Source organism: Hippocampus comes, unplaced genomic scaffold (genome assembly GCF_001891065.2).
Source record: "Hippocampus comes isolate QL1 unplaced genomic scaffold, H_comes_QL1_v1.1 scaffold99, whole genome shotgun sequence".
Lineage (NCBI taxonomy): Eukaryota > Metazoa > Chordata > Actinopteri > Syngnathiformes > Syngnathidae > Hippocampus > Hippocampus comes.
The window spans coordinates 1,100-13,287 of NW_017805134.1; the positions used below are offsets into that span (position 1 = coordinate 1,100).

A 12,188-nucleotide genomic window follows, 5' to 3' on the forward strand; every position below is an offset into this window, starting at 1 on the left:
AAGGCCATTTTGCATACATGAATTTTAATCTGGTTTTTTTTTTTTTCGCAAACAGTCAATCAACAGACAAACCGCTTAAACGAAAAAAAGAAAAAAAGATATTTTGCTCATGCGGGTAGAGTGTCAAGGTAAATACGCGCACCATCTTTTCTTCGGCAATCTGCCCTCGTCTTGCCGGTGAGTCGTTCTTTCATTTCCGTTTCTAAAGATGTCGTCGTTGAAACGCGGCGCTATTGAACAAGGCGTCAGCTTTTGAATAAAGGAAGGCGGGATTGCCACCAGGATGTGCAAACGCATTCAACTGTGATCTTAAGAAGGTTTATTGAAGGGGGAAAAAAGGCCGCGGTACACAGGCACACGTCAGACACAATACACGGGGTTCAAGAAGAAAGCTTGAAGACGGCGCCCGCCTCAATCGCTTGCTAGCCCAGCTATGCGAACAGCTTATCCCACAGCTCCACCTTCATGATGGCTTTGCCCAGCGGGCCCATGGTGGCTTTGACATCCAGGTAGTTGCCCACGTAGTTGATCCCCGTGCCCGTGGCGTGCTCGCGCACAAAGCCGTGCTCCAGCTGCTTCTTCTCGTTGTACATCTCCTTGAACAGGTCCTTGTTGCACTCGCGGCCTTTCTTGTAGATGCCCACAGCGTACCAGTTCTTGTACAGGTTGTAGTCCCACGGCACGGAGAACATGATGGCCAGCGTCTCGATGTAATCTTTCTGAGACCTCTCGAAAAGGTCGTAGGTGAAGACGCCCACGCTGCCCGTGGCCTTGCTGCTGCTCTTGGTGAAGGTGCACACCTCCGTCTTCAAGGGGCGCACCGTGGGCTGAGGCGGGTTGTACACCTCGCCGTTCTCCAGGTGCACCCTGTCGATGGGCCATCCATTAATCGATTAATTGATCCTTTAGATATCAGTTGACTTTGTGTGTGGGTGTATGGGGGGGGGGGGGAGTTCCCGAGCGGCTTTGGCAAAATTCAGTGCACTACTTGATTACAACCAGCAGAGGCACGGTTGATTCGCCCTCAACTAGCTTGCGAGGCTCAAGATGGCTTTATCCTCTGCCTCTTGAAAAGAATGGAATTCATAAGAATTTCAATCGGATATCATTTTGCGTCTCAAATAAATAGATATGAACTACAAATAATACAAATGTACATCATTGAAAGCAGATTTCTTCTTAAAACAGATTTAAAAAAAAATATATTGTGCAATAACAAACAAAAATAATTGAAATGCCAAGACACTTAAAATCGTTATTGCAATGTTCTCTGCAATCTACGGTGAATGGAAATAAGAATTCAAACCCAATCATTTGACGCCGATTCCTTAATATTTGATGTGTTCTGAGATGTATTTCTTGATACAGTTGTGCCTCGAGATACGAGTGACCAGACTTTCAAGTTTTTCGAGAGGCAAGCCGCTGGATGGCTGATTTTTGAGCGTCAGCGCAGAATAACTTAAACTTAAACCTCAAGGCACCACCATATACATCTACATTTTGATTTTTTTTTTTTAAATACTGAAATGACAAAAAACGGTTATCGTAAATATATATGTAAATGTATATAACTCCAAATAATCCAAAAATATAATCAATATAGAACACATTCTGAAAAAAAGATCTGCTATTTTGTCGATTGCCAGTACACGTTACAAATGAATGACCTTTGCAAAGGCCGAAATGAGAGTTTTGACGTTGCATCTCAGTATGTGGTGTCTCATGGCACTTCCAGTCCTTACTTGGGGTTAATGAGGCAGTAGTTGTTGGTCAAATTAGTGATCTCGATGGTCACGCTCCTCCTGCTCGTCACGTCGGCGGCCACGGCTTCGGCGGATTCCGTCATGTCGACTGTGGCGGCGAGTCGGGAAGAGTAAAGAAAAGAAAAGAAAATGGGAGACTGAAATGAACGCTCCTCTGTCTCCTTCACCCCAATCATCCGAAATGATTCCACCGAAAAACATCGTCCTGACCTCTCCTCTGCCTACATTGCTCTGCTTGGCATTCCACTGACCTTCCGAGGCCACAGGTAGAGCAGCTGCGCTTATAAATGATGGATTCGGGCCCGGGTAATGAGATGTGTGAAGTGCAGCTTTGAGAACCGCTTTGGTCTGACTGTCAGCGGCCTAATTAGCGAGCGTACCTTTTCAATTACAGCCAATAATGTCAGGCACGGTGGCTAAAAAAAATTTTTTTTTTTTAAATGTTGGCCGTACAAATGCACCCGAAACGCTTCATCAGTCTTGCATCTTAACTTTCATGAACATAGGCCAATAAGTATCCGTAAAATCTCTCAAAGACAAAGCGTCTTACCTGCTTCAACGACCTGTAGGCGCTCTCAAGTTCCAAAGTGGGGGGGGGAAAAGAGGAAAAGTAGCAGAGGAGGAGTTCCTTTTTTTTTTCCTTAGGACAACACCCTTTTCATGAAGAACGTTTCCACCCTTCAAACAGTGCGTCAGTCTTCAGTCAGTTGGTTATCCAGATCCCCCCCTCCCCCGTTAACCATGGAAAGACAGCAAATACATTTGCACCTGAGCCACACCCAAGTCTGCGGCGCGTATTTACTGTGAGCAAATAGGAACAAAATCCACCCCACCTGCAGGCTTATTGTGTCCTGAATTGGTGCCTGAGTTGTCATTGTGCAAGAAAAGCAACCGGGGGCGAGTCGGGACCCATGTCTGGGGGCGGGGCTTTGGTGCTGGAATTCTGCTGGGGCTACATAACAAAGACTTGCTAGTAAATCATCGAGATCTGTCATTCCTAACCACTGTGGCGTGTCCTGCAAGAAAAAGATCCATTTATCACTTACCGACTACATCCTGAGCCTTACGCTTACAACGTTCAGGTCTGGTCTGGTCAGTGGGTTGGTGGCTCCAGGCCCCATGGAAATTAGGCTCCCTTTGTAGAAGTGTTTAATTCTTGACGTTAAGACTTATTTCTACAATCTCAAATTTGGTTCGACCACAAACGATATTCAGCTCGTCTTTTGTCCTGTCTCACACCTGAATTTTGGCCTGTTTTACTGCCACGTCTCTTCTATTTTTGTTTGGTGGTGTGGCGTGAGATTTTGTCAAAAATGTGCCTTAGCTCAATAAAGGGTGGGGAGAAACACTGACCTGGAGCAGTGGTTCTCAACTGATGCCAACCTACAGAAATTAAAAAAAAAGCATTTTATTTTTTTGGGGTGAAATGAAATAAAATTTAAAAAAGAATGTTGAAAAAAACAAAAGATAACTAACTGAAAGAGTATAACCATAATTAAAGCAAAAATTTGGTTTGCTTTCTTCGTTGTCATTTCATAGATGAGCTTTCAACTTTGATTTTTAATGTATTTATTTCAGTGTTACTGAAAGAAAGAATAGTGAAAATGGGATGATGGGTTCCGGAGATTTTTTTTTTTTTTGTGTGTCAGAAAAACTTTTTTGGGGGAAAAATGTGACTTGTATGTGAGAATCTGGTCAGAGAACGCCCTTCAGATTACACAAACACTAGTTTGACATTTACATTCACCCTTGTTGGAATGGAAAATTGTCACAAAAGCATACGAGCCTCGCATTCCACATACAGATCGGGACTTGCTTGGGGCTCCCTTCCCCAACCTGCCAAGAACAACAACGGCAACGATGGATTTCTCCATGTGATGTTTAACAGCAAGCAACTGTTTGGCCACAGGCTTGCTCCAAGCGGAAACTCCCAGTTTGAAGTTCATTTAAAAAGTGATCATAAAACCAAGAGAATCACATGGTGGGTATTCAACCAAAACGCATTCGTTTCGACTGAGGGAAATCCGCTAGCTTAATGCTCACACACATTTCAAAGCAGGGTTTTCAACTTGGATTAGGGTTTCAAGGTAGGATTTTGAGCAAGGATTAGGGTTTCAAATTTGGGTTTTAAATTAGGGCTTGGGTTTCTAATTAGGGTTTTGAACTAGGATTGGGGTCTCAAAGGAGGGTTTTGAACTAGGGTAGGTGTTTCCAATGACGCTTTTGGATAAGGGTTAGGATTTCAAATTAGGATTTCAAACACGGTTTTGTGTCTTAAATCAGGAGTTTCAACTAGGATTAGGATTCCAATTTTGGGTTTTAAATTAGGCTTTCAAGGTAGGGCTTTATACTGGGGAAGTGGTTTCAAATCAGGGTTTCAACCTAGGGATTCAAAATAGGGTTTCAAATTAGCATTCGGGTTGCAAATTGGGGTTTTAAATTGCAGTTAGTGTTTCAAATTCGAGTTTCACATTTGGGTTCTACATTGGGGTTAGTTTGTCAAATTAGGGTTTCAAAATAGGATTCAGGTTTCAACGTGGGTTTTAAAACTAGGGTTTAGTGTCTTGAATTAGGATTTTCCACGAGGGTTAGCAGGCACGGTGGCTAAAAAAAATTTTTTTTTTTTAAATGTTGGCCGTACAAATGCACCCGAAACGCTTCATCAGTCTTGCATCTTAACTTTCATGAACATAGGCCAATAAGTATCCGTAAAATCTCTCAAAGACAAAGCGTCTTACCTGCTTCAACGACCTGTAGGCGCTCTCAAGTTCCAAAGTGGGGGGGGGAAAAGAGGAAAAGTAGCAGAGGAGGAGTTCCTTTTTTTTTTCCTTAGGACAACACCCTTTTCATGAAGAACGTTTCCACCCTTCAAACAGTGCGTCAGTCTTCAGTCAGTTGGTTATCCAGATCCCCCCCTCCCCCGTTAACCATGGAAAGACAGCAAATACATTTGCACCTGAGCCACACCCAAGTCTGCGGCGCGTATTTACTGTGAGCAAATAGGAACAAAATCCACCCCACCTGCAGGCTTATTGTGTCCTGAATTGGTGCCTGAGTTGTCATTGTGCAAGAAAAGCAACCGGGGGCGAGTCGGGACCCATGTCTGGGGGCGGGGCTTTGGTGCTGGAATTCTGCTGGGGCTACATAACAAAGACTTGCTAGTAAATCATCGAGATCTGTCATTCCTAACCACTGTGGCGTGTCCTGCAAGAAAAAGATCCATTTATCACTTACCGACTACATCCTGAGCCTTACGCTTACAACGTTCAGGTCTGGTCTGGTCAGTGGGTTGGTGGCTCCAGGCCCCATGGAAATTAGGCTCCCTTTGTAGAAGTGTTTAATTCTTGACGTTAAGACTTATTTCTACAATCTCAAATTTGGTTCGACCACAAACGATATTCAGCTCGTCTTTTGTCCTGTCTCACACCTGAATTTTGGCCTGTTTTACTGCCACGTCTCTTCTATTTTTGTTTGGTGGTGTGGCGTGAGATTTTGTCAAAAATGTGCCTTAGCTCAATAAAGGGTGGGGAGAAACACTGACCTGGAGCAGTGGTTCTCAACTGATGCCAACCTACAGAAATTAAAAAAAAAGCATTTTATTTTTTTGGGGTGAAATGAAATAAAATTTAAAAAAGAATGTTGAAAAAAACAAAAGATAACTAACTGAAAGAGTATAACCATAATTAAAGCAAAAATTTGGTTTGCTTTCTTCGTTGTCATTTCATAGATGAGCTTTCAACTTTGATTTTTAATGTATTTATTTCAGTGTTACTGAAAGAAAGAATAGTGAAAATGGGATGATGGGTTCCGGAGATTTTTTTTTTTTTTGTGTGTCAGAAAAACTTTTTTGGGGGAAAAATGTGACTTGTATGTGAGAATCTGGTCAGAGAACGCCCTTCAGATTACACAAACACTAGTTTGACATTTACATTCACCCTTGTTGGAATGGAAAATTGTCACAAAAGCATACGAGCCTCGCATTCCACATACAGATCGGGACTTGCTTGGGGCTCCCTTCCCCAACCTGCCAAGAACAACAACGGCAACGATGGATTTCTCCATGTGATGTTTAACAGCAAGCAACTGTTTGGCCACAGGCTTGCTCCAAGCGGAAACTCCCAGTTTGAAGTTCATTTAAAAAGTGATCATAAAACCAAGAGAATCACATGGTGGGTATTCAACCAAAACGCATTCGTTTCGACTGAGGGAAATCCGCTAGCTTAATGCTCACACACATTTCAAAGCAGGGTTTTCAACTTGGATTAGGGTTTCAAGGTAGGATTTTGAGCAAGGATTAGGGTTTCAAATTTGGGTTTTAAATTAGGGCTTGGGTTTCTAATTAGGGTTTTGAACTAGGATTGGGGTCTCAAAGGAGGGTTTTGAACTAGGGTAGGTGTTTCCAATGACGCTTTTGGATAAGGGTTAGGATTTCAAATTAGGATTTCAAACACGGTTTTGTGTCTTAAATCAGGAGTTTCAACTAGGATTAGGATTCCAATTTTGGGTTTTAAATTAGGCTTTCAAGGTAGGGCTTTATACTGGGGAAGTGGTTTCAAATCAGGGTTTCAACCTAGGGATTCAAAATAGGGTTTCAAATTAGCATTCGGGTTGCAAATTGGGGTTTTAAATTGCAGTTAGTGTTTCAAATTCGAGTTTCACATTTGGGTTCTACATTGGGGTTAGTTTGTCAAATTAGGGTTTCAAAATAGGATTCAGGTTTCAACGTGGGTTTTAAAACTAGGGTTTAGTGTCTTGAATTAGGATTTTCCACGAGGGTTAGGATTTCAAATTACGGTTTTAAATTGGATTGAAGGTCTTAAACTAGGATATCAAACTCGGATGCTGGTTTCAAATTAAGGTTTTAAATGAGACTGAACAACCGTATCCACAGCCACCCAGATCCAATCTTAGTTGCTGCTCGCTGGAGTGAAATAATGAGCCATAATGAAACCAGCAACAAACAAACAATTAGACGTGAGTGCTTTATTATATCAATCAAATAACATTGAAGGCACAATACGAAGTAGCGAGCCGGCACGCCGGCCATGCACGCTTTCATTTTTTGCACTTTTTGGACACTTTTCATTCCCTGGCAAGTCAAATAATTTGGTGGTCCGACAACTCAGTAATTGTAATTGATCTAAAATGGTAGTCCGTGTTTTACTGCGTTTTCAAATCCCAACCAATCGAAGGCCAACCCCATTTTGACGTCTGAAGCAAGTGAAAAGCTAACTAGCGAGTCAACTGATCATAAAACTCCACTTTCACGATGGCCTTGCCCACAGTGGACATGGTGGCCCTCACATCCACCTGGCTGTTGCCGTACACCAGCCCGGAGCCGCTGGCGTCGGCCCGATTGAAGCCGCTCACATCCTTGCCGTCGTACATTTGCTCGTACAGCGCCTTGTCGCAGGCGCGCGTCGCCTGGAATATGCCCACCGCTAGCCGGTTCTTGTACAAGTTGTGGTCGTAGGGCACCGAGAACATGACGGCCATGCGGTGCGAGCACACGCGGTTCTGCATGTGGAAGAGGTCGTAGGTCAGCAGGCCCACGGCGCCGGTGGCCGTGTGGTCGTCTTTGGTGAAGGAGCACAGCTCGGTGTGCATGCTGCGGATGGTGGGCTGCGGCGGGTGGTGGCAGAAGCCGCTCGACATGTACACCCTGCCGCGCACAAACGACAAGACAGCCTTTTAACAACAATGGCAAGTTTACATTTGAACGTCCCCTTGACAACTCCACCGCATCGCGGAGCAGATCAAGGACATGGAGGGGTGGCAGGAGTCCAAGTTAAGCCAATCAGTCGACTTTTGAATGATACATGAGAAAACTTTGCACTTGAAATCAAATTCTGACCTAGCTTAAAAAAAATGTAAAATTGCATTGCTTACTTACCTTGGTCTCGTGCTAGGGGAAAAAGTGACGGTGTGATTGCCGTGGATGCCGGACGATACGTTTCAGTTTTCAAAGCGTTTTTGTCACGGCAGTTCACTGAGCAAGGTTTGGATTAAATATGATTTAGCGGTGCGTGACAAATGGCAATTTGGACTTTCTACGGCTTATGACGTGACTACAACTACGGTGGCCTGACAGGGTCAAAATGCCTCAACACTTACCGACTGGCGGGCCCAGGAAGCACTAGACGGTAACTGTTACAAAATATCGGACCATTGCCGGGGCAGAGGGCTTTGCTGCATTATACGGCATACAAAGGACAGGAACACGATTGACATGACACAGTGTAACACAATGCACTCTCAGCAGGTTTAGTGGGAAGGTTTAGTGTGTGTGTGTGTGTGTGTGTGTGTGTGTGTGTGTGTGTGTGTGTGTGTGTGTGTGTGTGTGTGTGTGTGTGAGAGAGGGAGAGATAGAGCTGCCTGATGCTGATCGATGGCGTGCACACATCTAAGCAACACTGAGTGTACCTGCCTGCGATGTGCAATGAGGCAGTGTGCGTGTGTCGCCGCATGATGGATAGGTGCATCCTGCAGAGTGATGTCACTGTCACACACACACACACACACACACACACACCATATGTACTTTTAGCATACTGTAAACATTTTTTTACATAAATACAAAATTCAAAATTGGAGGCAGGGAGGTGATTAAAAAAAAAAAAAATTACGATAAACAGATCATCGATAATATGCCCATAAATTATAATCGTCACAGTTCATAAAAATGTCGGGAAATTTGAAGCATGAGGGGCATAAAAATCGAAAAAAATAATCATAATAATAAATAAACTAAATTAGGAAATGAGGAAAGTATGAATAAATACTAAAGTAAAGAATCATAAAATAAAACATATGCATCACCTCTACAGTGTACGCTATGTACATAATATGGACAGAAGTATTGGGACACAGAGCCACCCCCAAGTTGCTGATGGGCTATTTTTTTCCCAGCTTCAAAGTTCCACCAAATTGTCCCCACAAAATTGCCAAAAGCCGGCAGAGCGGTTCATTGCAACTCACTTGGGGTTGGTGAGGCAGTAGATGGAGCTCACGTTGGTGATTTCGAACGAGCAGTTCCTGTTGGTGCTCAGGGTGGCTGACAGGGCCTCTGCCGTCTGCATGGTGGCTGCAAAACATTCACTCACTATGTCATCCCACGTTCGACATAACCCAAAATTCGAAACAGTGCGTAAAATCAGCAAACTACTACAAAGTGAGCAATTTTTTTTAGTGATGTGAAAATCCTCTCTACCTGTTTTGGGGCGAATCTGCCGGCTTGTGTGAGGCGGGGCAGTGTCTTCTTGTGTTTTCCCCTGACCTGAGCAAGAACGACGAAGAGGAGCAGGAGGAGGCGGGGAGTCGACTTTCCTGACACAAGTGCAGGCGTGTTCACTGTGCTCAGAGGAACAAAAAAAAGGTCCATTTCAGCCACACCCTGAAGAGTTGCAGAAGAAACATACTGAATTAAATATGAATGATTGAATCGTAATTTTGCATATAACAAATGATAGTAAATTACTACTGTTAAAAAAATAACAACTGAAATAACATGTGCGTACAATTGCAACCAGAATTGATGTTTTTCCCCTCTGGTCCGGTCACGCGTTTCCTCGGTCACTTGTTGCTAGGCAGAATTTGTCAGGGCACAATCTATTGTGCCCCTTGTCAAGTTGGGATGAAACGATAATGGCAATATTAAAATTGCCGTGATATCATCGTTGTCATGTCAAGCACCGCATCTGTTCAATAAGAAGGGTTGCATGTTTACTTTGCCACTTGTTGCTAGGCAGAATTCCTGGGCAAAGTCGGTTTTGGCTCAAATCCTGATGAGGAAAAAAAGTCAATTACAAGACATAATAATGACGGATACATTTTGTCGATACACGATATGATAGGAAAATGAAAAAAAAAATGTTTGTAATTTGTTTTGCCCAATACAATCAAATATAAGCCACCAAAAAAAGTCCTTTTGTGACACTGAGCCGACATTTGTGATGGGACTCTTTCTATTTCCCATTCGATCCCACCTAATAAACATGACATGGGACTTCTTTCCATGTGATCCTCCAGGGTGTTTTAAAAAAAAAAAAAAATTTAAGCAAATGTTTGACTATTTAAATTGATTAACATGCTCTTCATCTAAATGGGACAAGTCGCAGACGTCTCTCTGGAAGGTTTCGGATTGTGATGAGCAACCAGCGCAAACAAACCACCGGCATTATTGCACAACGGCGTATGTGGGGCTGCAGGTGAGAGTTCGCTTGGGAAAGCCCATCCCACATTTCACCACTCCTTGAGAATATTCTTGGCGAGCTGCATGCTTCGCCTGGAGGGACCACACACACACACACACACACACACACACACACACACACACACACACACACACACAAAAGCGTGTACTGTACTCGGGTATAAGACGAGAGCTACTTCCCAATTATGTTTTCCACCCCCCCCCCCACGCTTTGAGATGTGCTTCACTTGTATATGTGACGTGACGCCAGCTGTTGGGAAGTCTTCATCTTCGATGCTTCAAGTCAGCAGATGGTCATAAAAGACTGCAAAAAGAAGAAAAAAAAATAGACATGCATATTATTTAAAACAAAAATGCTGCATTTGCATGAGACAAACTTTGTATGTGTATTTAAAGCATTCCATGTGATGCTTAGCCAGTTACCTTGGCAGAAAATGGCATTCATCCTTTCATGCACCCTGTAAGATGGTAACATGATAAGCGGTCCACTGTAGTACCCGCTATCCCTGAAAGGGTTAATCGTGAGGCGAAGTAGCCTTGCCTTCATTATATCCAGCGACAACATTCATCATATTGTGAAACAAAATGGGAGCAAAGGGGTGAGACCACATTCATCCGGAAAACAAAATCAAAAGAAGTCGAAAGAGTGCTCTTTGTGTTAGCTTGTGCTTTTTTTTTTTTTTTTTTACAATTTAAGCCAAAGAAAAGTCGCTGACAGACTTCTTGTCATCTTGTCTCAACAAATGGCTATGAGAATTCAAAACAACATGAAAAAAAAAAAATCAGTTTCGCATCAGTAATAAAGTCTGAATATCAGAGTGAAAATGTTCTGAGAGAAAAGACGCATTTCCGTGTGGAAAAAGCTCGAATTTTAGCACGAATGAAGTTGTAAAGTTGTGACAACAAAGAAATGTAAATGGTTTTCATTTTAGAAAAAAAAAGTTGAAATGCAAAACTAAAAGCATCTTTTTACATGGGAGGTAGAGCTCGTTTCATGGGAATGAAATCAGAATCAAGAGTCAATGACGTTTGTGATGTCAGTTGTTGCTAGGCAAATTTCATTTGGCATAATAAATTGGAAAAACAACAACCCATTCCCTGTTTTCGCTCTCACGTCAATATCTTTGAGAGGCAGGGTGACACAAAAGGACAAAATATCAACAATCTGTAGACACGATTCATGCATTCATCATATTCAATTACCGCAATGGCGGAATCACGTTTTGAGCCCCCCCGCCCCCTTTCCTTTTTAAAACAAGCAAAGCTGTTGGCTTTTCTCTTTTTTTTTCCTTTAATCCAAACGATGTGGTGAAGCTGCACGCGTGCTGCTGAATTCAAGATGGAGATTAAGAGAAACCATTCAAATGACAAGCAGGAATTATTAATTAAGGATTATCAGTGAGCCAAGGTGATCAAATATTCCTGTGAAGGACAAAAAAAAAGATTGTATAAATCTAAATGTTTTTTTGGGGGGTGGGGGGGTGTTATATATTTAAATGGTTATCTAATCTAAAATAGCCAGGTGTAAAGTCGAACCTGGGCAAGGTTAGAAGACACTTGTCTGACTGTGAGCAGAACAATATGGTGCCACCTAGTGGACAGGTGTTGCATAGGCTCCTTTTTCTATCTTTAAATTTTTTTTGTCTTATTAAAATTGTTTTCTTTTTTTATTTAGTTACTGTACACAACATTTTTACAAAGAGCAACTCCAATTAAATAATAATTGTGATTTAAATATTGATTGATTGATTTCTTTTCCTTTCTACTTCGATCAATCTTACGATTCTTCCTCTTCTTCTCCTTTCGGCACGTCCCTATTCAGGGGTCGCCACAGCGAGTCAGTAATTTCCATCCGCCCCTGTAAACCGTCCTACCAACTCGCATGGTCGTCTTGGCAAAAGTTTTACGCCGGATGCCATTCCTGACGCAACCCTCCCCATTTCTCCGGGCTTGGGACCGGCACTGGGGAACAGTGCACCCCCAGGGGAGGGCACTGCTCCCCAACGGCTGGGTTGATCAATCTTACGATTGATGATTATTATTTTTTTCATTTAAATTATTTAATTGAGGTCTGCGGCATTTTATGTCACCTTCTTGGGCGGTTTATTAAGCGGCAGGGACACGCCTTGCCCTTGTTGACGTGTGTTTCACCTCACAGCAGGAATCCTGCAGACTCTCGGGTGTGTTTGCACAAATGTTTCGAATATGTGGGT

General features: G+C 42.8%; 2 protein-coding genes across 5 annotated transcripts; both read right to left on the reverse strand.

Moving 5' to 3' along the window:
• Positions 1 to 296: 296 nt before the first annotated feature.
• On the reverse strand, positions 297 to 4,753 carry apnl (actinoporin-like protein). 3 transcript variants are annotated; one of them, XM_019866512.1, is made up of 3 exons: positions 4,502 to 4,753; positions 1,743 to 1,851; positions 297 to 867 (listed from the first exon to the last, which is right to left on the reverse strand). In XM_019866512.1, exons 2-3 carry the CDS (start codon positions 1,844 to 1,846, stop codon positions 432 to 434), a joined length of 540 nt encoding a protein of 179 aa, XP_019722071.1. In that variant the 5' UTR covers positions 1,847 to 1,851; positions 4,502 to 4,753; the 3' UTR covers positions 297 to 431. The 3 variants fall into 3 exon arrangements, with proteins under 3 accessions (XP_019722071.1, XP_019722070.1, XP_019722072.1); XM_019866511.1 differs by lacking the exon at positions 4,502 to 4,753 and adding an exon at positions 2,314 to 2,564; XM_019866513.1 differs by lacking the exon at positions 4,502 to 4,753 and adding an exon at positions 1,974 to 2,170.
• Positions 4,754 to 6,731: 1,978 nt separating this feature from the next.
• LOC109513823 (DELTA-stichotoxin-Hmg2b) lies at positions 6,732 to 9,109 on the reverse strand. 2 transcript variants are annotated; one of them, XM_019866514.1, is made up of 3 exons: positions 8,974 to 9,109; positions 8,742 to 8,847; positions 6,732 to 7,425 (listed from the first exon to the last, which is right to left on the reverse strand). In XM_019866514.1, the coding sequence occupies exons 2-3, from the start codon at positions 8,840 to 8,842 to the stop codon at positions 6,996 to 6,998; spliced, it is 531 nt and encodes a 176-aa protein (XP_019722073.1). In that variant the 5' UTR covers positions 8,843 to 8,847; positions 8,974 to 9,109; the 3' UTR covers positions 6,732 to 6,995. The 2 variants fall into 2 exon arrangements, with proteins under 2 accessions (XP_019722073.1, XP_019722074.1); XM_019866515.1 differs by having other exon boundaries at positions 8,742 to 8,865; positions 8,974 to 9,094.
• Positions 9,110 to 12,188: the final 3,079 nt, after the last annotated feature.